Source organism: Chiloscyllium plagiosum, unplaced genomic scaffold (genome assembly GCF_037043375.1).
Source record: "Chiloscyllium plagiosum isolate Xiang-an unplaced genomic scaffold, Cpla_swu_hap1 HiC_scaffold_4, whole genome shotgun sequence".
Taxonomy (NCBI): domain Eukaryota; kingdom Metazoa; phylum Chordata; class Chondrichthyes; order Orectolobiformes; family Hemiscylliidae; genus Chiloscyllium; species Chiloscyllium plagiosum.
The window spans coordinates 53,917,938-53,945,477 of NW_028270142.1; the positions used below are offsets into that span (position 1 = coordinate 53,917,938).

General features: G+C 40.5%; 1 protein-coding gene and 1 long non-coding RNA gene across 15 annotated transcripts in view; both read right to left on the reverse strand.

Annotated features, from left to right (window-relative positions):
- The window catches only part of LOC122549183 (protein MTSS 1-like), a 189,440-nt gene extending 173,954 nt beyond the window's left edge, over nucleotides 1–15,486 (reverse strand). For 3 of the 14 annotated variants that reach the window (XM_087986260.1, XM_087986257.1, XM_087986256.1), the window contains exon 1: nucleotides 14,739–15,486. In XM_087986260.1, coding sequence (XP_087842386.1) covers nucleotides 14,739–14,810 — 72 coding nt within the window. In that variant the 5' untranslated portion in view covers nucleotides 14,811–15,486. The remainder of the gene's footprint in view (nucleotides 1–14,738) is intronic. The other 11 variants (XM_043688566.2, XM_043688563.2, XM_087986258.1 and 8 more) reach the window with 6 other exon arrangements.
- On the reverse strand, nucleotides 9,658–11,318 carry LOC148150146 (uncharacterized). The gene is made up of 2 exons (XR_015756961.1): nucleotides 10,889–11,318; nucleotides 9,658–9,912 (listed from the first exon to the last, which is right to left on the reverse strand). It is a non-coding gene; the product is annotated as an uncharacterized LOC148150146 (long non-coding RNA).
- Nucleotides 15,487–27,540: the final 12,054 nt, after the last annotated feature.

The window sequence follows — 27,540 nt, forward strand, 5'->3', positions numbered from 1 at the left end:
ATAGACTATTTTCTAAATGGGGATTCACTGCAGAAATCTGAAACACAAAAGGACTCGGGAGTCTTAATTCAGGACTGTAAGGTTAACATGCAGATTCAGTTGACTATGAGAAAGGTGAATGCAATGTTAGCATTCAGTTCAAGAGGGTCAGAATACAAGAGCAGAGATGTATTGCTGAGGCTGTATAAGGCTCCAGTCTGACCACATTTGGATTTGTGAGCAGTTTTAGGTTCCATATCTAAGGGAGAATGTGCTGGCCTTGGAGGGGATCCAGGATGAAGAGCTGTTGAGGTCTCTGGCTCTGTAATTGATGGAGTTTAGAAGGATGAGTGGCATCTCATTGAAATTTACAGAATACTGACAGGCTTAGCTAGAATGGATATGGTGAAGATGTTTCCAATACTAGGAGAAACTAGGACTCAACAGCACAGCCTCAGAATGAAGGGACGACACGTTAGTACTGAGATGAGAACCACAGGTGGTTGATCTGTGGAATTCATTGCCACAGCAGGCTGTGGAGGCCAAGCCATCAAGCATTTTTAAGACTGAGATAGATAGGTTCTTGATCGGTAAGGAGATCATGGTTTACGGTGAGAAGGTAGGAGAATGAGGATTGAGAAACATTATCAGCCATGACTGAATGATGGAGCAAACTTGATGGACTAAATGGCCTATTTATGCTCCTATACCCTTAAGAAGCCTACTTGAGAGTAGAACTGATGAACATTTCTATCCTTTGAAGTAGAAGTAAGTTTTTCAGTTTGATTAAGACTCCAGTGCATTTTTCTCCCCTCTGTCTTTTCTTAAAAATAGCTGCTTAAGCACAAGATTGATACCAATCATATACTAGTATTTTCTCTCCAATAAAGAAAAACAAAATATTAGAGTAACTTAGAGTCATAGAGTCATAGTGATGTACAGCATGGAAACAGACCCTTCAGTCCAACCCGTCCATGCCGACCAAATATCCCAACCCAATCTAGTCCCACCTGCCAGCACCCGGCCCATATCCCTCCAAACCCTTCCTATTCATGTACCCATCCAAATGCCTTTTAAATGTTGCAATTGTACCAGCCTCCACCACATCCTTTGGCAGCTCATTCCATACATGTACCACCCTCTGTGTGAAGGAATTGCCCCTTAGATCTCTTTTATATCTTTCCCCTTTCACCCTAAACTTATGCCCTCTAGTTCTGGACTGTCCGACCCAGGGAAAAGACTTTGTCTATTTACACTATCCATGCCCCTCATAATTTTGTAAACCTCTATAAGGTCACCCCTCAGCCTTCAACGCTCCAGAGAAAACAGCCCCAACCTGTTCAGCCTCTCCCCATAGCTCAAATCCTCCAACCCTGGCAACATCCTTGTAAATCTTTTCTGAACCCTTTCAAGTTTCACAACATCTTTCTGATAGGAAGGAGACCAGAACTGCACGCAATATTCCAACAGTGGCCTAATCAATGTCCAGTACAGTCGCAACATGACCTCCCAACTCCTGTACTCAATAAAGCACAAATAATAGAGTTGTAATTTATAAATGAAATCAAATATGATGTGGATAGCAGGATGGGTGATGTGTTACTACTGCAACATATTTAACCTGATGGACACCAGTGGAATCCAGACAGAACACATCTGTAGTAAAACTGCACATTGAAGAACTTCATATCTGAATAGAACACGGCACGGTGGCACAGTGGTTAGCACTGCTGCCTCACAGCGCCAGAGACCCGGGTTCAATTCCCGCCTCAGGCGACTGACTGTGTGGAGTTTGCACGTTCTCCCCGTGTCTGCGTGGGTTTCCTCCGGGTGCTCCGGTTTCCTCCCACACTCCAAAGATGTGCAGGTCAGGTGAATTGGCCATGCTAAATTGCTCGTAGTGTTAGGTAAGGGGTAAACATAGGGGTATGGGTGGGTTGCACTTCGGCAGGGCGGTGTGGACTTGTTGGGTCGAAGGGCCTGTTTCCACACTGTAAGAATCTAATCTAAGACAGAATCTGACCCGCAGACATTACAACACACCAGGGAAAGGGAACATTACCTGGACACTTTGCTCTAGAGGGCAGAAAAGGTAAGTCAAAATTGGTCTCTGAGGGTAAGATTATAGTTGAGGCAGGTCTGAGGACCCAGTCAGTTTCAATTGCAGGGAGTTATTCAAATGCAGGGAGGAAATAGCAATGTAGCAGCGGTAGTGGTCAGAATAATTAAGGAGATAGGTGCTGTTATTTGCAGCCATAAGCAGAAATCTTAAAGGCTCCATTGCCTGTCCAGTGCCAGTGTCAAAGATGTTTCGTTGGGCAGAGAAGAACTTGGGGACAGAGGAGAGGGATCCTGTTGTCATTATCCCCATTGATAACAATATTGATAACTCGAGAAAGGAGGCTATGCTGAAAGATTCTGAATAGTTAGGAGCTAAATTAGAAATAGAACCTCCAAAGTATTAATCTTTATGGCTGAAAGACTGGAGTGTCGAAGGGGTTTCAGTTTGTGGGGCACTGGCACCAGTACTGGAGTAGAAGAGAGCTTTCCAGTGCGATAAGCTTCACTTGAACTGTGCTGGGACCAGCGTCCTGGCGAATTGAGTAACAAGGGCTTTAAACTAAATAGTGGGGGAAGGGTTTAGGAGAGAGAAAATTTAAGTTTGCAACACACGAGAAAAATGGCATCATTACTGAGCAGCTATCTGGATAATTATACCCAGAGTGGGACGCTGGCAAAACCCAACCAGTGCCACACTTTTCGACTTTGATCTGCAGCATCTGCAGTCCTCACTTTCTCCAGAGTGGGACAGCAAGAGACAGAGTGTCCAAACATGGAAGAACTGTAGCAAATTTGGTCAAGAGGAGGAATGAAACAATGAAAACGCAACATTGGTGACTCTTTGTTTGAATGCAGAGTTTTTGAAATGAAATAAACTAAATAACAGCACAAATACATGTTAATAGGGATGATCTTATAGCCATTACAGATACATGTTTACAAGAAGATCAGAGCTTAGGTCTAAGTATCCGGGGTACGTGATTTCAGAAGGACAGGCAGGAAGGAAAGGGTGATGGGGTAACATTTTTAGTATGGAATGGAATAAGTATTATTGCAAAAATAATCCTGGATCAGAAGATGTAGGATCCATGCAGGTGGAAGGAAGAAACAGCAAGGAGAAGACATCACAACCTCTAGGCCGCCTAAGAGCAGCTATTTGGAAGAACTCAGAATAAATCAGGAGATAATGAGGGCATGCAAGTAACACAGAACATTAATGATGGATCACTTTAATCTTCATGAAGATTGAGATAGCCATAGTCTAGTGTGTTTGGGACAGTTCCCTAGAACAATATATTGTGTAACGAAAAAAAGATCATCAGGCTATTTTGAATCAGCTGATGTGTAATGATGCAGAGATAACAAATGATGTCAGAACAAAATAGAATTTTGCATTAAGTTTGAGACAGAGGACATGATGGCTCAGTGGTTAGCACTGCTGCCTCACAGCACCAGAGACCCAGGTTCGATTCTTGCCTTGGGTGACTGTGCGCGGGTTTCCTTCAGATGCTCCAATTTCCTCCCACAATCCAAAGATATGCTGGTCAGGTGAATTGGCCATACTAAATTGTCCATAGTGTTAGGTGCATTAGCCAGGGGTAAATATAGGGTAGGGGAATGGGTCTGGGTGGGTTACTCTTCAGAGGGTCGGTGTGGACTTGTTGGGGCACAGCACCTGTTCACATACTGAATGGAATCTAATCTAAACTTGGGTCAGAAATAATTATGTCAACCTCAAATATAGATTATTACAAAGGAATGAGGGCAGAGCTAGCTGGTGTAGACAGGAATAACATTTTTGCAGCAAATATGGTTGAGGAAAAATGGCAAATGTTTAAGGAAACAAGGATTCTAGGAAGAGGATAAGCCAACCTGGTTAACTACTATAGGAGAGATTGTGCGCAAATGTCAGTGTTTGCACTATAAGCCTTTTTACCAAATACAGCATGGGGAAAACTGGAGGGCTGAAGCAAAAGTGAAATTGAGGGAGTTGGTGAAGGTAGGTTAGATCCCCTCAAGTTTTCAACCAGTGTCATATGAAGACTAAGGCATACAGATGGGATCAAACCAGAAAACGTTTGCGAAGCACTGCTCTAGGGAATCCATGATTACTTTCAACTGCTGTCCCATTTATTGAAGTTCTTACAAGCTGTTTTTAAACTTCTTGCTGTTTTTATATGCCATTGTGCCCTCTTTCAATCCTTTGCTGTTTTCTGAAAGTGTTCTAATCCTCAGGCTTTCTTTTTGGCAACTATTTTTGAATATGTTATCTCTCCTTGAATTGAAAACTATCCTTCAATTTTTAGTTAGCCACAAATAAACCACTTTTTCCATTGATTTGCTGTTTCTCAATGGGTTGCCAATTGTTCACCACTTCTTCTTCTACACCATTACACCGATCAATTTAAGTGCCCAATCTTCCTTGGTCAACTCACTCCTAATATTTATTAAACAGACTTTAAATTTAGACACTTATTTGCAACTTTTATACATCACTTGTCAAACTCCATGTGAAATTTTATCCTTACTGATCACTCTTCCCCACAGAATTCACAACTATCATTATTAATTCACCTTGTTGCCTTACACAAGACAAGACCTAAAATAGGCGTGAGGACTGCAGATGCTGGAGAGTCAGAGTTGAAAAGCTCGACACTAGAAAAAGCACAGATCATCCAAGCAGCAGGACAGCTGACATTTCGGCATCAGTCCTTCATCAGGAATGTGAAGGGGGAAGGGGCTGAGAGATAAGCAGGGGGGGTATGGTTGGGGGAAAGGTAGGTGGGATGGTGATTAGGTGGGTACAGGAAGGAGGTGGTTGTGATAGGTCAGTGGGGAGGCTGGTGTGGATAGGTGGGAAAGAAGGAGGACAGGTGGGTCAGGTCAGGTCAAGAGAGCAGTGCCAAGTTGGAGAGTTGGATCTGGGAGAAGATGGGGGGGTGGGGAAATTTGAAAACTGGTGAAGTCAATGTTGATGCCATGTGATTGTAGGGTATTGAGGCGGAAGATGAGATGTCCTTCCTCCAGTCGGCAGCCAGCTTTGATTTGGCAGTGATGGAGACCCAATATTTACATGTCCTTGGGGAAGTGGGAGGGTGAGTTGAAATGGTTGGCTACAAGGCAGTGGGTTGGTTGATGCATGCGGGCCAGAGATATTCCCTGAACCACTCGCAAGTTGGCACTCTAATCAGCTCTTGGTTGAAACTTTATTGCTGGAACAGCACAGCAGGTCAGGCAGCATCCAGGGAACAGGAGATTTGACGTTTCGGGCACAGGCCCTTCTTCAGGCCCTCCTGAAGAAGGGCCTGTGCCCGAAACGTCGAATCTCCTGTTCCCTGGATGCTGCCTGACCTGCTGTGCTGTTCCAGCAATAAAGTTTCAACTTTGATCTCCAGCATCTGCAGACCTCACTTTCTCCTTACTCTAATCAGCTCACATTATTCTAACCACTACAATCAGTGAGAGACATGCATCAATTAGATGAAATTTTCCTCAGCAATGATGATAACCAGGGAATATTATACAATTATACATTCATCAGTGTCACAATGGACATAACAAAGAAACTCTATAAACCTTTTTTCTTTTTTTATAATCATTCTGGAGACATGAGCATCGCCGGCTGGCCAGCATTTATTGCCCAGCCCGAGTTGCCCATGAGAAGGTAGTGGCGAGCTGCTTTCTTGAACTGCTGCAATCCACTTGCTATGTGTTGACCCACAAAGCTGTTCACGGGAGAATTCCAGGTTCTGATCCGATCAAGGAATGACAGTATTTTTTTCCAAGTCTGGATGGTGAGTGGCTTGGACGTGCCCTTTTCCTTCTAGTGGAAGTTGTCATGGGAGTGGAAGGTGCTGTCTGAGGACCTTCAGATAATTTCTGCAGTACATCTTGTGTATAGTACACACTGCTGCTACTAAGCGTCCATGATGGAGAGTGTGGATGTTTGCAGATGTGATGGGTCAATCAAGCTGCTGCTTTATCATCAATGGTGTTAAGATTCTTGAATGCTGTTGGAGCTGCACTCATCCAGGCAAGTGAGGAGTATTCCATCATACTACTGACTTGTGTCTTGTAGATAAGGGACAGGTTTTAGGGAGTCAGGAGGGGAGTTACTTGCCGCAGTAATCCTAGCCTCGGACTTGTTCTTGTAGCCGCTGGGTTTATGTGGAGGGTCGAGTTCAATTTCTGGTCAATGGTAACCCCAACAATGTTGATAGTGGGAAATACAGTGATGGTAACACAAGGGAATATGAAGGGGTACTGGTTGGATTATTTCTTTCTAGTGATGATCGTAGCTTGACATTTGGACGGCACAAATGTCACTTGGCACTTGTCAGCCCAAACCTAGACATTGTCCAGATCTTGTTGCTTTTGAACATGGACTGCTTCAGTATCTGAAGAATTGTGAATAGTGCTGAACATTGCGCAGTGAACATCCCCACGTGACCTTATGATGGAGGGAAGGTCATTGATGAAGTAGCTGAAGATGGATGGGCCTCGGTCATTACTGTGAAGAACACCTGCTGACATGCCCTGGAGTGCAGATGACTGACCTTCAACAATGACAACCATCTTCTTATTTGCCAGGTATAGGTCCAACCAGCAGAGTGTTTGCCACACACCCACACCCAATTACGCAGTTTTACTTGGGCTCCTTGATCACATTCGGTCAAATGCAACCTCGATGTCAAGGGCTGTCATTCTCATGTTACCTCAGGATTCAGCTCTATGGTTCATAGCGAGATTTGAGAAGATTTGTAGCTCAGGTTGAGGTTTTGGATGTAGGTTTGCTCGCTGAGCTGCAAGGTTCATTTCCAGACTAGGTAACATCTTCAGTGGGTCTCATTCAGTGGGCAATGCTGAAAATTCATGCTTTGTATTTATATGTTTGGGTTTCTTTGGGTTGGTGATGCCATTTCCTGTGGTGAAGTCACTTCCTGTTCCTTTTCTCAGGGGGTGGTCGATGGGGTCTAACTCGATGTGTTTGTTGATAGCGTTCCGGTTGGAATGTCATGCTTCTCGGAATTCTCGTGCGTGTCTTTGTTTGGTTTGTCCTAGGATGGACAAAGACACGCACAAGAATCCCTAGAAGCATGGCATTTCAACCGGAACTCGATCAACAAACACATTGAGTTAGACCCCATCTACTACCCCTTGAGAAAAGGAACAGGAAATGACTTCATCACAGGAAATAACATCACCAACCGAAATATATAAATAGAAAGCAGGAATTTTCAGCATTGCTTCGTCTGAGGCCCAATGAAGATGTTATCTAGTAAGGTAACGAAACATCTGGAAATGAACCTTGCAGCCAAAGAGCAAACCTACATCTATAGTTCATGTCTACCCCAAGGCTGTAATAAGGTCAGAAGTTGAGTGGCTCATGTTGGAGCTCAAACTGAGAGTTATGAAGTTACTGCTGAGCAGGTGTTGCTTGATAGTACTGTTGACAACACCTTCCATCACTTTATTGACAATTGAGTAGACTGATGGGATGGTAATTGACTAGATTAGATTTGCCTGGCACAGGACATATCTGGGCAATTTTCCACACTATTGGGTAGATGCCAATATTCTATGTATACTGGAACAGCTTAACTAGCAAGAAGCAAGTTCTGGAGCACAAGACTTCAGTACTGTTGCGGGAATGTTGTCAAGGCCCATAGACTTTGCAGTATTCAATGCCTCCAACTATTTCTTGCTTAAATATGGATTTAATAAAAATTGGCTAAAGCCTGGTATCCATAATGCTGGGGACAACTAGTGGGGTCCACAATGGATCATCCACTCAGCACGTCTGCCACAAGATTGCTGTGAATGCAATCAGCCTCATCATTCACACTGTTGTATTAGGCTCTTCCAGGATAGAGGATGGGGATACTTGTGGAGCCTCCTCCTCCACGGAGCTGTTTAATTGTCTACCACAAATCATGACTGGGATGTAGCAGAACTGCAGAGCTTAGATCTGATCTATTGGTTGTGGGATACTTAGCTCTAGGAGAAAGTGGAGACTGCAGATGCTAGAGATCAGAGATGAAAGGTGTGGCGCTGAAAAAACACAGGTCAGGCAGCATCCCAAGAGCAGGAAAATCGATTTCGGGCAGAAGCCCTTCATCATCACTTAGCTCTGTCTATCACTTGCTGCTGATGCAGTTTAGCAGGCAAGTAGTCCAATTGGCAGATTCACCAGGTTGACCCCTCATTTTTAATATGCCTGCTGCTGCTCCTGTACTCTCCATTGAAGCAGGGTTGATCTCCTGGCTTGGAGACAGTAAGGACTGCAAATGCTGGAAGCCAGAGACAATAGATGTGGAGCTGGAGGAGCACAGCAGGTCAAACAGCATCGGAGGAGCAGGAAAGTCAACATTTCAGGCTAGGACCCTTCATCAGGTCCAAAACTTCAACTTTCCTGGTCCTCCAATGCTGTCTGACCTGCTGTGCTTCTCCAGCTCCACATTTAATTGATCCCGTAGCTTGAAGGCAATAGGGAAGTGGGGATAATACACTCAAAGGATTTGTCTGGAATCCTACCAATGACTCTGTGTATTGCTTAATGAAGTTAAATGCTCTTACTACCAATGTGCCTAACAGAAATATTTTGTATCAATGAAAACAAATAATTTTGTTCTTTACACTTAAGTATTTTCCAGAAATTTATACTATGTTGAAATGCAAGATCTCCACAATGTTAGGATGGATCAAAGTAACATATGGGTCTCAGGTCTGTCAATTAGAAAACCACTGGTGAGGTGTCTTCTGGAATACTGTGTCCAGTTCTAGTCACCCAGTTACAAGAAGGATATTATTAACCTGGAGAGGGTACATAAAAGATTTGCTGGATATGAACGGTCTGAGTTATAAAGAAAAGTTTGAAAAGCTGGGACTTTTTTCACTGGAGCGAAGGAGGTTGAGAGGCAACTTGATAAAAATTGATAAAATAATGACAAGTATAGATAGAGTTAACTGGAGTTGTCCTTTCTCTAGGATGGGGGATTTCAGGACTGGGGAGCACATTTCTAAGGTGAGAGGAGAGAGATTTAAAAAGACATGAGGCAAATCTTTTTACACGGGGGTGGGTTGCGTGTAGAATGAACTTGCTGAGTAAGTTGTGAATGCAGGTACACTTGCAACATGTAAAAAAACATTTGGATAGACACGTGAATAGGAAAGGTTTGGAGGGAGATGGGCCAGGAGCAGGCAGGTGAGACTTGTTTAGTTTGAGATTATGTTTGGCATGGACTGGTTGGACTGATTGGACTGATGCCTCTATTTCTGTGCTGTATAAGTTTAATACAACCAGACTCTTTCAGGTAATTTTAACCAAATTACTGTACTCAGTTCAGTGTAACTCTGAAAAAGAATAACATCCAAAGAAACTGCAGGGTATTTAAATAAAATTCAAAGTTGGATTCAAAACACACAATTTAGGAATTGTGGTAACAAAGCATTTTGGTCTGTTGCTGACTTACTGAGTTTTGTCTTAGAACTAGAATTTCCTACAGCCTGTCAGTAGATATTCAACTTATATCTGCTTCTACTTTTCAAATTATTTGTTCACTATCCGCAGCAACTGCACTCTAAAAACAGAGAAAATACGAACATTGTCTCTCAAAGTAATGTCTTTTCATTTATTAGCAAGTAGATAAGATATTGTGTCAAACACAGCGATCTGAACACATACAACTAGAAAGTATTACAAGAATAAAAACAACATAATTGAACTGAAGAGCATAAAAGAGGGCTATCTGGCCTCTGGAGTGTATGCAGATCGTTTAAAAAGCACTAAAATGAAACAAAGAACTGCAGATGTTGGAGATCTGAAACAAAATCAGAAATTGCTGGCAAAATTCAGCAAACTTCTGGTAGCATCTGTGGAAAGAAAGCAGAGATAAAGTTGAGTCCAGCAACTCATCATGCCTGACGTTTTGGAGCTATTTCTGTTTTTGTTTGTTTGTTTAATTCGTCCTGCTCCCTTGTTCTTTCCCCATATCAATATAGTTTTCTCTCCAAGTATCTATGCAATTGGTAAATGAATGTTTTGCATCAACCGCAGCTGAATAAAAATGCAGAAACAAAATAAAAAAGGGCCACATTAAACTTCACTAAGTGAAATATTTTTTACTATCACATCCTATTGGGGAGAATTTTCCCAAAGCAATGCCTTGCATTAAACTTATGATGGTGAATTTCAAAAGAAGTAACGAAAACTTCAAGAGAAATAGTTTGGAATACTTTTCAAAGTTGCAGCTGTCAAACCAGCAAAAGGCATGTCAAATTTACATAATTCTGCAACCTCCTTTAAAATTATCCTGAGATTAGAATGGAATATATTGCAAATGAAATTCAAGTAGAAAAATCTGTCCTCAAATAATATGTCACAGTAACTAAAAAGCCAGTCAGCCAATCAGTTGCTACAGTTAACAACGTACTCCTGCAACAATTTTGCAAGTTACTTATTGTTATTACAAAAAAAATGCATTTCACATCAGACAGTAGCTAATTAATACTGATTTGACCACAGCAGCTTAAAAAATGCTACTTAATTAGAAATCTGCAGTTTTTAAGAAACATTATGTCATAAAAATGAAAAACCCATTAAAGGCAAGGAAATCTGGAGATGCCATAAATCAAAAGCAATACTTAGTTTTAATTATAATCTTATTGTATTAATACAATCTTTAACATGGTTCTGAAGTGAGGCATCTAGTTCCATTGTAAGAACTGCGATCAACTCAAAGAAGTTTTTTTTAAACAGATGGAATCTAATTAGATTCGGGCCAACTTTAGAGGTCACTGATCTCCTTATTGGCAAATCATGGAATGACCGTTCTTCTAGTCAACTTACAACAAATACATATAACTGCAGTCTTAGTTTTCTGCCTTCAGTCTGTGATGGCTTTGCACCTATTAAAAATAAGCTTCACATCAGAACACAGATAAAAGTGTCAAGCTTCAAAATTAAATCAAATCCAAAACAAGTTGTACCCTTCTTCTCACGACTCCATTTGATAGTAAATCTAAATTTCTGAAATAAATAGACCATAATTTCTTCCAAGGTCTCCAAGCTAGTTACAAGAAAGTACATAAATGATGTTGGCTTTCTTGCCTTCTGACTTGGACTTTCTCCATGCAGTCACTATTCAACAAATTCACATAATTTTCAGAAACTCACATGTGAATGTCACTCAAGTCTCGAGTAAGAATATACCACATAACCAAACAATGCACAGAAATACTTGAATCTCAATTGGCTTTTGATTAAAATCAAGGCTGAAACAATATACCTTTCTCTGCAAGCTCAAACTCATGAGACATGCTCCTTCTGAAACTTGCATCATAGCTTTAGTTTGCTCTATAGTATATGGAGTCAGAGCCATTTCTATGCTGGCACGTATGTAAACTACTCTGCATCAAAACAAAAATGACAGCATTATTGCAACACCCATGGGGACCAGGTTCAGACTCTACCTGCCAAACAACTGGTGATCTTGGAATTTGGTTAGGTGTGAAACGGGGGATGGAGGGGAGGGCCAGACCTTAACTATCTCAAATGCATTGATCTCAGATGACTCATATCTCCATATTTGATAATTCAAGAGTGATATTAGAAGTAGTTGGAAATAAGATGGCCCTCCCTGCTTGGTATATAACCTACAGACTAGTAGAAATAAAACTGAAATGACACAGAATGATCTTTGTTTTTGTAATTCAACATCTTTGTTTACAAATATTAAGTTTAGTAACTTGGTCCATGTTTTCATCAGGTAAACATCAGGTAAAATAGGAAATCCTGCATTCTTTTTAAAACCTTTAAATTTTGTGATGACTCCAGGAATATAGGGTTTGATTTTTAATGTTAGCTCAGTGAAGTGTAATGTAAGGAGAGAAACAAAAAGATTTATACACTTAATGGTAAGGTCTTGGGAGTGTTGCTGATCAAAGACACCTTGGAGTGTAGGTTCATAGCTCCTTGAAAGTGGAGTCACAGGTAGATAGGATAGTGCAGGCGGCGTTTGGTATGCTTTCCTTTATTGGTCAGAATATTGAGTACAGGAGTTGGGAGGTCATGTTGCGGCTGTACAGTGCATTGGTTAGGCCACCGTTGGAATATGGTATGCAATTCTGGTCTCCTCCCTATCGGAAAGACATTGTGAAACTTGAAAGGGTTCAGAAAAGATTTGCAAGGATATTGCCAGGGTGGAGGATTTGAGCTATAGGGAGAGGTTGAAAAAGCTGGCGCTGTTTTCCCTGGAGCGTCGGAGGCCGAGGGGTGACCTTATAGAGGTTTACAAAATCATGAGGGGCATGGATAGGATAAATAGACAAAGTCTTTTCCCTGAGGTGGGGGAGTCCAGAACTAGAGAGCATAGGTTTAGGGTGAGAGGGGAAAGATGTAAAAGAGGCCTAAGGGGCAAAATTTTCATGCAGAGGGTGGTATATGGATGGAATGAGCTGCCAGAGGAAGTAGTGGAGGCTAGTACACTTGCAACATTTAAAAGGGATCTGAATGGGTATATGAATAGGAAGGGTTTGGAGGGATATAGGCCAGGTACTGGCAGGTGGGACTAGATTGGTTTGGGATATCTGGTCGGCATGGATAGGTTGGACCGAAGGGTCTGTTTCCGCGCTGTACATCTCTATGACTCTAAGATATAAAGTAATATTTCAGAAGGAACACCGTAGTATCAGTGACAGCAGTAGAATCTATATATTCCCATTTTGTATAGTCCAACTCAGGTCACAAACTCAGAGGTAAATGTTCTAGGATTCCATCTTTATCACTCAAAATTAATGGCTCAAAACTCATTAAACTAGTCAAGAAAATTAATAAAATTCTTCCATTTCAGTCCAAGGGACAACTATGCATTTGGCTGCACTGCAAGGATATGGAATTTACAATTTTTTTTGCAAATACAAACAAAATCTTGGAAATTTACTTTACAGTAAAAAATACTTGCTCTTCCAATGGTTCAAATGCTATCATTTTCGTGTTGCTGTGCCAGAGGGATGTAGCTCAGATTTCACTTAGCTGAACCTGGCCCAGCTTGAAAGCATGGATGATAACATATTGGCCTCTGCACTCCGCACATACACAGGAACCAAAATCAGACGACCTTCAACAGGTCCACATCCTCCAATATGCCCACATAACCCCACACCCTACACCCCACAAACAGAAATGAAATCACTTGAGGTGCCTCTAGTGACTGACTGAATTGCTATCTTGTTCAGCCTAGAAAAGCATAATATATTGGAGTACAAGAGCATAACCTAACAGGAGCTGAAAATGTGTTGCTGGAAAAGCGCAGCAGGTCAGGCAGCATCCAAGGAACAGGAGAATCGACGTTTCGGGCGTAAGCCCTTCTTCAGGAATTCCTGAAGAAGGGCTTACGCCCGAAACGTCGATTCTCCTGTTCCTTGGATGCTGCCTGACCTGCTGCGCTTTTCCAGCAACACATTTTCAGTTCTGATCTGCAGCCCTCACTTTCTCTCATAACCTAATAGGAATCAATATCTTTACAGAGGGGATAGGCAAAGCAAGAAATAGGAAATTAAAATATCTAATTTACAGTTTACATTTGGGTGAAGCTAATTATACTGCCCATTGCATCGGATTTGAATCTAAATAGTCACTTGAAAAACCAGCACCCCATTCACCAGGCTTAATGCCAAAAATGCATTCTTTTCAGGAAAAGAATCAGATAAACTAATTACAAAAAAATTCTGTATAAATTTAGCAACTAATATCACAATATGAGCTGATATCATCATTCCTTTAGAGGATCACCAACATATCCAATGTCATGAGAAATACAATGTACACATGCCCAGATTTAAATAAAGGTTTAAACTGTTTTTATTTTTAATCTATGTACTGGAAAGGAATGTTACAAAAAAGCAGATTGTTGAACCAGATGTTACAAAAAAAGCAATACATTTAATAAAGCAATTTGAAACAAAATGTGCAGCCTGACAAAATGATTTAGGCAAAATACTGTATACTGTAAAGGTATTTGAAGTTAAAATGGATTTTCTTTATCTTTGATGCTATATGAGGTTGATTGTTTATGCACAAACACTTCACTAAAATACTTGGTATTCAAACCTAAACGCCAAAATTCTGAACATGAATTTTAAAAATTCTAAGTAAATCTGGCAGAGGCAATTTCACATCCTCAAATTCTACCACTGCGTGAGATTAATTTGCAGATTACTGTTGATACGTTCGTTGCAAATCGAACAGCCCCCTGTAACGATGAAAACATCTGCCCATAGCATTAAGAAAACATATTGTTGAATCATGTATGGTATGTACAAATAAAAATTAGAAGGGAAACCAATACCGTATATTTATATCAGAAATGGTCAGGTGCGATTTCCTTACTGGTTATTGTGGGCTTCAAGACCGTTTGTTTAATGTTTAAAAAAAATCGCAGCAGCACATCAGCGAATTCAGAGAAACAGTTTTTTTTCCTAATGTAATCATGTATATATTTTCCTGAAAACCTACAAGGGAAAAGACAAAGTGGGTCCATCATAACTTTCTGCACCTTCTGAGCAATGTCTCACGAACCCCTATTATAATGGGGGGGGGGGGGATGACAGCTTTGGCAAAATGTGCAAACACTACACCTTATTTAATTCGGTTTATTCAACGGGATCATTGTTCTTTATTTTTGCAGAAAGCCACCAACCTTCATGTCGCCGATGATGGTCTGAAACAATCCACCGAGAGCACTGCATTCCTTCTCGATAACAGCCTCCATTTTCCCCGGAATAACGTTAGGAAAGCAAGAAAATTCCACAGCTCGGTGTCCAGAAACGATTGAGATAAAATGCCTTCACAGGTCCTTTACTTCGAGAGAGGGAGCGCACAAACAAATTCCCTCACAACCCACCCAACAGTTGGCGTTCGTCCTCCTGATTAAAATGAGAGCCTTCCTGATGTGGGAATAAAAGAGAGGGGGTGGGCGGCTGGTGGTGGACTAGATGATGATGAGCAGGACGAGAAATCGATGCCACTATTGGTGTCTTGTTGGATGATGGCAGGACAACAACAATAAAAATAATTACGCACTATTATTGCCCAGAGTCAGTGTTTACGGCCGAGGTGAGTGAGAGCCACTGCTCTTTTCGCAATGCCGACAAGAGCCATTGTTCTCTGCACGGATCATGTCGACATGATGCGGCAGGTTGCAAAACAAAAGAGGGTTATAAAATACACACCGAAAGGCAAAAAGGGAAGGTGGGAACAGGGCTTTCCGCAGCCGATGAGAAACCGAGAGATCGCACGCTCAGGAAAACGGCCCCGCACCAAAAAGAATCATACGACACACTACAGCCACTCAGCGGGAGAACCAACCTCCCAGCCCCAGCAACACGGCTCCACTGATGAAAGGGCCGCCGCTGCCGGCTTGCTGAACCTCCCACTCCCACTGTGCGCGCTCCCGTACTCGGCACGCCACCCGCGTGCCCGCTCCCTTTCCCGCAAGGCGCGCGAGCGCGCGCGACGTCAACGGCCTCCCCCCTTCCCCGAAGCGCGCGCTCTGACCTAACCGTTTGTCCGCGTGCAAAGTGTGGGTGAGGGTGAGGCTCGTGTTAGCCCAGGGCTGCTTTCTGTCTTAGCTTCTCTCTGTCTTTCCAACCGACTTGTACTGTCAAACTATGAGATCCCTGCCTGATAGGTGTTGCAGCCTATCGAACTGTCCGATCTGCACAGGACCTTCCTACCCAATTTCATTTAAGTTGAGCAGCCATCAACATCTTGGGGGATACTGTTGACTAAATATATAATGGCAAGTCAGAGGTTAGCAATACTGCAGTTAGTGACTGACGTTGCTTCCCAAAGCCTGTCCACCTTCTCCAAAGCATAAGTCAGGAGTGTGACGGAATACTTTGAGGTTGGAGTTCAGCTCCAACAAAACATTCAAAACACCATCAGCTTGACACCACCCAGAAGTAAATAACGTACCTGATTGGTACCGCATCCACAAACATTTAGCCCCTTTAGCTCAATAGAATCATCTTCAAGGTGAACAGTGCAAATTCACCAAGGCTCCTTAAACAGCACCTTTCATACTCCATGGCCGCCATCAACTAGAAAGGTAAGGAGATATACAGGGACACCACCATCTGAAAGTCCCCCTCTCTAATCACAAACCATTTTGATTAGGGACCACATCAAACAATGTCACTGGGTCAAAATCCTGGAACTCCTTCCCTAATGGCATTGTGGGTTTACATGAACTGCAGCTCACCATCATCCCGAAGGCAACTGGGGATAGCAAGGGATGAAAACAGAAATTGTTGGAAAAACTCATCAGGTCTGGCAGTATCTGTGAAGAAAAAGCAGTACTAAACATTTTGAGTCCAGCGATCATACTTCAGAACTGAAAATTTTAACTCCGCTTTCTCTCCATAGATGCTGCCAGACCTGCTGAACTTTTCCAGAAATTTCTGTGTTTCTGAATTCCAGCATCTGCAAATCTTTGGTTTTTTTTTGTTTTGGATGAAACCAAGGCATGTCCTCTGTATCATGTTTGTTTGTCTCACACCCCATTAAATTCAGCTGTGCCACTCACTTAAATTTGTACAGGTACATTTAGATACAATCATGAGACTTGACAATTAATTTTATATTTTTTTGTATAAAATCTTGAATCTATGACTATACATTTAATACCTGTGTTGTACTTTCCACCAGCGCAACTGCAAAGAATAATCAGTAGCCATAAAAGTGTGAACTGGAGAAACAGGCTCCCTGGTGGATACTCCTTTAATTTCACCTACAACCCTGCTTATGTATACACCTTTCCTCATTTTATTGTCTGGTGAGTCACAATGGTAAGAAACAGGCTAAGAAAATTGCTGCTTTCAATATGTAAGCTCTGGTCAGAATTGATCCAGTGTTATTTAATTTTATTAAGACAGTCTGTTCCAAAGCTTGTAATAGCTGTATCGAAATGAAGTAGAAAGTAATGATTCAATGGGCAACAGTAAAGACTGCAGAGTAAATATCACAACTGGTTTACAAATATCTGATATCTTACAATTACATTAATGTCTTACATTATACATTATCAATCATAAAGAAAATTGTTTTGAGTATAAACACATGGATTTGTAAGCTTTTCCTATCAACATGAAGTTATAGCCCAGAAACACCTCTCATTCAGTTCCTGGTCTGAACAGAGCTACTTTATTTAAGTTCAGAAGCAAATTGACATTTTATAGTTGGCTTCATTGATCTTGGACTAGGGAGTACAAAATCACTCAGTGTTCTTTTCTCTTAAATCATAATCAAGTAACCATAACTGAAAATATAAACATTGAATATGATAAGACTCAAAGTTGTGATCAATTTGGTCTCAACCAAAGAACTGAGCAAATCTCGCCGTCGCTGGATTAACAGATACTCGGTGAGGTACTCCATGACAGGTGTCTATGATATTGTACTCAGGAAGTAGTCATCACCTTTGCGAGAGAGAGGGAATCAATTCATGAGGAAAATAAAATCGTGTTTGTATTTCATTGTACATAATAATTGACTATGCCAGTAGCTGAATTGCCGTCAGAATTAAATCAGTAATGAAAATTATGATATTATGAATACCGGAAATACAAATTAAAATCAGAACATAATGGAACGAATTCAGCTAGTCAGTATATTTGGGGAAAGAAACAGTTAGTGTCAGGATCATGATCTTTCATCAGACGTAGAGTTAAGATTGCCCACTTTATGAAACTTACGGTCAGCTTGTTACACTGCCATGTGTACAGACAACAATATGTCAAGAGAAAATATATGGATAACAATTTAGTATATTCTATTGTGTGTTGCAGTATGCAGTGGTCGAATATGAGATTGCAGCCAAACATTTCCCTGGCATAATTTTCCAAACTCAAACATGTATGTTGAGTAGGTGGCACAATACGTGGGAAGATACCAAGTGGAGAACAGATAACAACATCAAATTTACAATTCCATAGCACCATTTGCACTGTCTTTGTTTTTTCTGATTTTCACAATTCAGCCAAGCAAGTCTATTACTTTTTTTCCTGCCCAGACCTAATGTGTATCTTGCAGATATTTGTTGGAATTGCAATCCTTATTCCACTGTTTAGACCCTGTCCAAGTGCCAAACATCTACAGACTCAGTTATGCCTATGACATAACTGAGTCTAATGGTATGTGAATTGCAGTGCCTGTATGATGCATGAATGAAGACTGTATCTCCCAGTGATTGATGGGTCATTTCAATCAGCACATCTCTTGTAGCTGTTTGCAAAGGCAGAGTACTTACCGTATGCAGTCAGCCCATACTTGCAAAACTCTAAGCAGAGTGTTCAACACCAGATTTAATTCCACAATTGTGAGAAAGTGATGGCCAAATTAGTCTCATGCAGTTTCCTTTGAGTTTGATATTCTTCAAGACAAAAAGCTTTGGCTGCTGCAGGAGGGACCATTCCCTCTGGGACAACCTGGTGCACTCCTCCTCACTCCAAAACATCTCCACCCCCACAGCACTTCTTTTGCATTCAGAGAAGGTGCAGCATTGCTCATTTACCTCTTCCATCCTCACTATCCAAGGCTGCAGACACACCTTTCAGGTGAAGCAGCAATTTACCTTCACTTCATTCAATTTAGTCTGCTGTATTTACTGATCACTGCATCAACACCACTGCAATGGGGAAACAAAACACCGATTCTGTGACGGCTTTGTGGAACACCTACATTCTGTCCACAAAAGTTACCCTGAGCTTCCAATTGCCTGCCACTTCAGCACACATTGTGTTCTTTCTCCAAAATCTCTGTCTCGAGATTGCTGCAGTGTTCCAGTGAGGCTCAGCGCAAGCTGGAAGAACAGAATCTCATTTTCTGCTTGGAGATCCTGCAGTCTTCAGAGTTCAATATTGAGTTCAATACTCCTTTCATGTCCTTTACCCAACCCAACATCAGATCATTTCCTGACATGGCATACTTTCAGCACAGCCAACCCCTACTTATGGTTTCCAATATCAACTTTTCTCCTTTCCTGGCTTATTTTCAGCCACCCCTTTTCTGCCCAGCTGCCTGTTCAGCCTACTGGGCTCTGTCTCCATCTATCAATGCATTCCTTCTCCAACACATCTCTGCTCCTGTCATCAGCATATATGCCCCTTTTTTCTAGCTACTACCAGTTCTGAAGAAGGGTCACTGGACTCAAAACCTTAACTCTGCTTTCCGTCCATAGATGCTGCCAGACCTGGTGAGTTTCTCCAGTAATTTCTGTTGTTAAGCATGCATATAGAGTCATAGATTCATAGAGATGTAAAGCAGGGAAACAGACCCTTCGATTCAACCCTTCCCCACCGACGAGACATCCCAACCCAATCTATTTCCACCTGCAAGCACCCAACCCATATCCCTCCAAATCTTTCCTATTCATATACCCATCCATAAATATTGCAATTGTTCTAGCCTCCACCATTTCCTCCGGCAGCTTATTCCATACACGTACCAACCTCTGCGTGAAAACGTTGCCCTTTAGATCTCTTTTATATCTTTCCCCTCTCACCTTAAACCTATGCTCTCTAGTTCTGGACTTCCCCACCCCAGGGAAAATACTTTGGCTATTTATCCTGTCCATGCCCCTCATAATTTTGTAAACATCTATAATGTCACCCCTCAGCCTCCGACGCGCCAGGGAAAACAGCCCAGCCTGTTCAGTTTCTCCCTATAGCTCAACCCTTGCAATATCCTTATAAATCTTTTCTGAACTCTTTTAAGTTTCACAACATCTTTCCGATAGGAAGGAGACCAGAATTGCACGCAATATTCCAACAATGATCTAATCAATGTCCTGTATAGCCACAACATGACCTCCCAACTCCTGTACTCAATACTCTGACCAATAAAGGAAAGTATACCAAAACCTTCTTCACTATCCTATCTACCTGCGACTCCACTTTCAAGGAGCTATGAACCTGCACTCCAAGGTCTCTTCATTCAGCAACACTCCCTTGGACCTTACTGTTTTGTATAGAGAAGTCTTATTCGACAGTTTGAGGGCTGGCATTTTAATAAAATAATGAAAGCAAAGTCGAGGGCCAGTAAAGGCCACTCAGTTGATTAGATTTCTAGAATAATTCTGTTTTCCAGTTGTGACTTTCAGCTGCATTTTAAATAATCTGAGGCAGATAAATTAAGAGAATTATAATTTCTTCTGATCCCAGGTTACGGCCTTAATTTTAAAGTAGTGGTGAGATCTTACATAAATATATTGTATAAAATATGACCATTAACCTTTCGGCGTGATTCCTTTTACACGATAAAGCAGATTTGCTGTTTTGTCTCTCTAATGATTGTAACAAGGTCAGCCAGGTGGACCTCATAGAATATGAGTTCTTTGATTGAGGCTATTAATCTGATCTGATTAGTGAACCCTGGCTGGCAGATAAAAACAGGAGGAGTGTCAGACATCCTGACACTCAGAGCTGGCACTGAAGGAGCTGGATCAGTGTCAAGGACCTTCCACACGTAAATAAAGGGTGACTTGGTGACAGGACACCAGCCTCTGTGGAATTATTTCTTTCTATAGCGCATGCATTTGTTGAATTGTGACAGGAACTAAACATAATAATTTCATGATAAAAGGTTATTGAAAAAAAAGCAGGAAAAATGTGAATGGCAGCTAGGAATATAAATGGAATTTAACAAAGCATTAAAAATCAAAGAAAATCAAGCATTTATCAAAGAAAACTCAATGCACCAGATTATAATCATATATCTGAAGTAAATTCAACACAGTACTTTCAAACATGACAAGATAGCAGAATAAGAACATTCAGATTCAAGATTGCAAAGAGCAAATTTAGGTCCGAGGTCAGGAAGTTTTTATTTTCAAAATGGGTGGTTAATGATTAAAATCTGCTACAAAGGAACATTGTTAAATCCCTAATACTTGAATTTAAGAAACAAGAGGCTATAATGTAAAGATATTACTGTTAATATGCTGGAAGGATAAGACCAAATGGGTAATGATACATCCATTGAACAGCAAGATCAGCGCTGCACTCCTCACAGCTTAGTTGTAGTGCAGAACTATATTTTAAAAAGTGATTCTGCATTTCCACAATTTTAATACACTGTTCAAATAATGTTATTTGATCACATGGAAGGAGAAATTTACTATAAAAATAAAAAGCTGTTTCAGAATGCAGCTCTCACCTCTTGATGGGAATTTTATCCCGTGTTTTAAAATTAATTTTGGCATGAGGATATCACTGGCAAGTATTGCTGATAGAGGTTTGGTACAATTGAGAAGTTTGCCAGTTGACTTGGGAAGACAGTGAAGAGTCATTGTTATTGCACAGGAGTCACACTTAAGCCAAACTGGCTAAACGATAGAAGATTTATTTGCAGCTAATGAGTGAACCAATCAGGCTTTGTAACAATCTGACAATTTCATTCCTACTTAGTTTCACAGCAGCTTTTTTATCTATAGCTTTTGTAAACTGAAGTCAAATCTTCAAGAGACCACAATTTGGATTTCAAAAGTAGATTAGTGGCTCAATCGCAGAGTCACAGTGCTATCATAACCCATTTGATGTGCTACACTTAATTGTGTACTTTTTGTACATTTTGTAAAAGAAGCAGAGACTCTGCATAAAATATGGATTTCTCACTTGAAATGCTTGCTCTATGACATTCATTACTTTAGAATGCTGTACATTTTCATTCAATTAAGTATTCATATTGCCTTTTAAAATGAATTTTCTAAATTAACTTCTGCTCTTCATGTATCAAGTCAAGCTTTCAAAAGATGAAGCTGCAGATGGGCTTCTTCCCCTCCAGGTAATATTCCTTCGCACGCAAATGTGTACGTCATCTTTCTGTACAATTCACTGTATGTGACCGTATGAACTCTAAGAATGAATTAGATATGAAAACATCACATATGCTTTACAGCACACAGAATATGATTGCACAAGCACTGAATGACATCTATCAGGACGCATTTTCATGACATGGATTGTCAGTGCTCATTGCCATTGTATAACCGAGGTCTGTTCCACTTACACAGCAATAGTTTGGTTATATCAAATTTGGGTCACAGTTTATATTTATCTCATTAGGCTCAATTATTACAAAGAAAAATAAATTTGTACTAAATTATAACAATAAATATAACAACTGTTAGTGGAAATTAGAATCTAATTGACATTTATTACTGAAGTTTAATGTAGCCATTTTTTGCTCTCCATGCAACAATACACACTGGCCCGTATTCAATATCTCCCTGCATTTAAGAAAATACTGAAATGTTTTCAGATGTTTATACCACTGTGTTTTTAAATAGGAGAGTTTCTTTTTAAATTCACTCATGAGACTTGGGCATTGCTAGGCTGGCCAGAGTTTATTGCTCATCCCCAATTGCCCTTGAGAAGGTGTTGGTGTGCTGCCTTCTTGAACCGCTGCAATCCATCTGCTGCAGATAGAATATTGTATATTAGTTTTAATAACTTGATGTCTGATTTTCCTAGTAGGTAAAACATGAATGAAAAAAACCTTTTTATATTAAAAAAAATGACAGAAATAAAATGGCTGTAGTCCAAAAGATGAAGTGGTTTTAATATTTTTCCTAACACAACAATTTTCAGTCTCAGGGCCAGCTATCTATCAACTGTAATTGTGTTCATTCGAACTTTAATAAGATGTTCTTAGGTCTGTAGATAGAACATTACCTCAGAGATGTGAGGAACAAACAGAAAATATACATCTGCAATCTTCCAAGTTTACAGTTTTTAAAAAATGGTTTTGTTGGTAGACATTCCATAACAGGAACTTGGACTTCAAAAAAAACCATATTCAGTGTAAAGCATAACATTATCACAGTGTATAGAATTAAAGTAGCTAAAAGAACAAGGATTGAGCAATACACAGCTGAATTGGGCTGATCTCTTCAGTGGCACAATTCCCAGTGAAAATGCAAAGCAAGCACTTCAAATTCCACCAAATTTGTGATGTTATTTCAGTTCTTGTCATGCCAGTGTTGGACTGGGGCGGACAAAGTTAAAAATCACACAACAGCAGGTTATAGTCCAACAGATTTATTTGGAAGTACTTCCAAATAAACCTGTTGGACTATAACCTGGTGTTATGTGACTTTTAACTCAGTTCTTGTCACTATGGTTAATCCATTCAAATTTTCAAACTGTGTGAGTTACAGTCAAACCAGTCTGGCTGTTCCATTACTTTACCACTCATAGCTAATCTCATTACATAATTTCCTGAGTCTTCCCTCTTCTTAAAGACATCAGCTTGATAGACACAGATAACTTTGTAATACATGGCAAATGGCAGTCCCATATGAGAAATTAACATTGACAACCTACTGAGTTATGAGAACAGTCACGCTGAGCCCAAACATGTGTGTTCATCTGATAACATACTTGAAAATTTAACTTAGCTGAACTGTAAGACTATATGACATAGAAACAGGAGTGGACTTCATGGCCCATCAAATCTGCCCTGCCATTCAATAAGATCACAGCTGATTTGATAATCCTCAACTCCACTTTCCTGCCTTATTCCCATAATCCTTCATTTCATTACTGATTAAACATTTATCAGCTTTGAATATACTTAATGTCCCAACCTCTTCCTTCTGTGATAAAGAATTTCACAGACGCCACAACTGTCTGAGAGAAGAAATTGCTCCTCATCTCTATAGGCACTCATTTCTGGGTCAAAACAAGACTCAGCCAGATAATTTAAGGGGATGGTTTGCAAATATTTTTTTGATTAAAATGAACCATTTTCAGTTGGACTTAGTGAACTGATGCCTGTCTAATAATATTAAATGTTGCATGCAAACAAAACAGAACAAAATCGGGGAGATAGGTGTGCCTGCTTCACATTGTCTGTCCATCCTTAACAGGATCCAAGGGAAACCAGAAAACAGAGAGAAAGCAAAAGGCAGTGACACAACATGTTGGGAACAAGGGGAGAACTTGAACACAGGAAACACCTGTTGTTTCACGATACTAGCTTCCTGTTGACCGCAGGACCTGGGCAGTCAGCCAGATTGACCCGGTGTGCACCGATCCTGTATCACACTAGCAATTAGGTCTCTGTAGACTCTCAAGAGGAAGGGAGGAGGGGGAGGGAATCAGTGGACCCCATTTTGATGATTCACTGATGCAGTACTGAGTGAGTATTGCATTAAGAACATGAGTGTGTGAAGCAATATGGTTTCTGAACTAGGAAACTGATGAAATGGTGCCAAAAACAATAACTGTCTTTTTTTAAAAGCATGGGTCATTTTTCACCTGTCTGGATTCATTGGATAAAGTTCCACAAAGATTATTATGGAAAATAAAAGCTCATGATATAGGGGGTAGCAAAGATACAACATTGGATGACTCTCAGGAAATAAAAGAGGCATAAATTAGGTATTTTTATTTGTCAGGATTTAACAAATAATGTGCCACATGGATCAATGCTGGGACCTCAAACATTTATGACTTATGTAAATTATTTAGATAAAGGGACAGAAGCTATGGTTGCCAAATTTGCAAAAAGGTTGGACAGATTTGTATATGCTGGACTTCAAAAAGAGGTGACTTCAAAAAGGTCTTGGCAGGGTAAATGTGGAGAAGATATTTTCTCTAATGGAAGAATATATGGCCATGAGTCACTGTTTAAATATAAACCGTTGCCCACTAAAAACAGATGAGGTGATTTTTTTTTTCTCAGGAGTGTCATACTTGACTCTGAAGAAGAGTCATTGAGACTCGAAACGTTGGCTTGCTCTCTCTCCATAGATGTTGCCTGACCTGCTGTGATATCCAGCATTTTTTGTTCAGTACAGATTCCAGCATCTGCAGTAATTTGCTCCGACATTATATTTCTTTGTAAGTCTTTTTCTGAAAGGTGGTGGAAGAAGAGACCTTGAATATTTCTAAGTCAGAGGTGGATTGATTTTGGTAAGCAAAAGGGTAAAAAAATCATTAAGAGCAGGCAGGAATGTGAATTTGAAATTAGTCAAATCAGCCATCATGATATTAAATAGCAGAACAGGTTGGAGGGACTGAATGGCATATTGCTGCTGTTTGTTTACATTTTGTATAAGTGAAACCCATGGCTTATTTTCCATCCCTCAGAGGTATTGAATAAAATTGCAGTTTTGTACCCCTATTGCTTCTAAAATCCATTAATTCAGCTGAGACCACAGAAAATACCCAGGACCTTTCTAGTTTGGATAATTCAATCCTGCCATGTAATCAATTCACCTACTAAACCATTAGAACAGAATACACACAGATTTGCATCTGAACTCAATTTTAGTGGGTATAATTAAAATATAAATCTTCCTCATAATGACCAATAAACTAGTGTACAGTAAGCTGTCTCATGTGGATCTGCTGATATTATCAAACTTACTAAATCAGCAGAAACCTGTCACCTGCCAGTTTTCTGGATGGTATGCTATCTCCTCCTAATTAGTGATTTCATCCATTTCATTCCTTCATTCTTGCCACTATGTTGGGTTGAATCGGAGAAAATATCTAGCACAGATAGAGTCCTGCTCTTAAAGATCCTCCTCAAAATGTAATTTCAGATTTTCTTTGACTAACGCCTTTTCCGTCTGGTGGTGTCTATTCTATTGTTACTGCGGTTGAGTGTTTGTCTGGGAGGTAAAATGTTGCATATGTGTTCTGTCAGTCTCAGTTGTCTCTAAGGTCCTGAAGATACCTCTGAACTGTCCTGTGTGGCATTTCAATTAATGATGTGGTCTTCCAGGACTTTATGTAGGCATCACCAGAAGACATTTAATGTTTACAGTTCCTTTGTCTTCTCTTATGCCTCACTGGCATGGATTACATTTGATACTGCAGTTTTAAGGATCCATTAATAGTGCTGGGATCTTGCACTGCGTGGGGTCACTCAGACAAATGCTGATTTTATGAATAATCTCTGCATCACAAACCCTGAAACGTTTGTTTCTTAGATAGGGAAAGTGATCAACATCCTCATGTTGTTGCCTGATCATGATGGGGCCTGATGCCATTTAGTCACATAACAGCTGATGCTCAGACTAATTGTGGCACCATCACAAGACTTGTGGTCATATTATGCAATTTCACTGCCAGCAAAAGACAATGTAATCTGCAAATTCCAGATCTGTCAACTGATCATGTTGCCATGGAGTTCAAAAACCTGCATTTACTTTGGCTTTTATAACGATTTCCATCACCAAGAGAAAAAAGCATTGGGAAAGGAGTAGAGCACACAATGAAGGTGATATTGGTGTCCGTGTTGCTCTTGATGCAACAGCTTGAATCACATCATGAAGTTTTGAAAATATTAATATCCAGCATACTGTTAAATTGTTGATGTTATGCTGGGTGACTACCAACAGCTGTTATTGAAAGCCTTACTGCAATTCTTGACATTTACAACAAGTGCCAAGCATAAAATTCTGCTCACAGCAAGATCTGCCACCCTGGAAGCCTGCCTTTCCTTCAAAGGGTACAACATAATTCTGCTTTCAATCTGTTGACAAGTACAGTGCTGAACACCTGCCAGATATTGAATGTTATGCCCCTGAGTCATTGCAGTTGCTGAGGTTCCCTTTCTTTGATTACTTGATGCTTACTCATCACCAGCATATCCGCTGCAATCCAAATTTTGGACTGGTCTATGATTTCTGTCAAGATAGTATTCCAATGATGTCTAAACAACTCTGCTGGTAACTCAGGCTCTTTGGACCTTTGACCTGGCACTTTTTCCCAAATTGGAATTTAGCTGCTGAGGTGCAGTGTGGTCAAGTTTGAATATGGAGCTAGAACTGAGCATCCCAAAACCATTCTGTCCACCTTGTTTCATTCTGTTCGTTCCTGGTAAATTGGTGTTGCTTCTTCCGCAAAAAGATATGAATTAGGAACAGAAGTAGGTCATGCAAGCTTCACCTTTCAATAAGATCATGGTTGATTTGAATATGGCTTCAACACCACACTCCTGCTTACCCCATTAGCTTGATTAATGAAGGGAATCAAAGGTCACCTAGCTCCGAATACTTTAAACAGTGACCCTGTCTCCACTTGTCACTGATGAGAGGTAACTTTAAATATTCTCAACCGTTTGACAGAAAAATGCTTTAAATGGGAGAGTCCTTATAGCCTAATTTAATGGATGGTTCTTCGAACTATTGGCTCCTATACATTGTCTGGATCATTAGATTTGCACCTCTCTGCCTTTGAATAATTCTTGTTTGTCTGTTCTCCAGCTCTTCACTGCTTTATCCAATCTTCTGTATTCTCATCTCTTTGCTTCATACTAATTTGTTAGTCTCTTGCTCTTCACCACCTTTCAGCTCTCATGTGAATTCAGTAATCCTTTGTTCTTTGTTTTCTCTCCTCCCACCACTGGTGTTTCTGCACTCCAAGCACTTTCTCCACCTCTCCACCAGTATAAGGAGGAAATAATTTTCCAGAAATAGACCACAACCA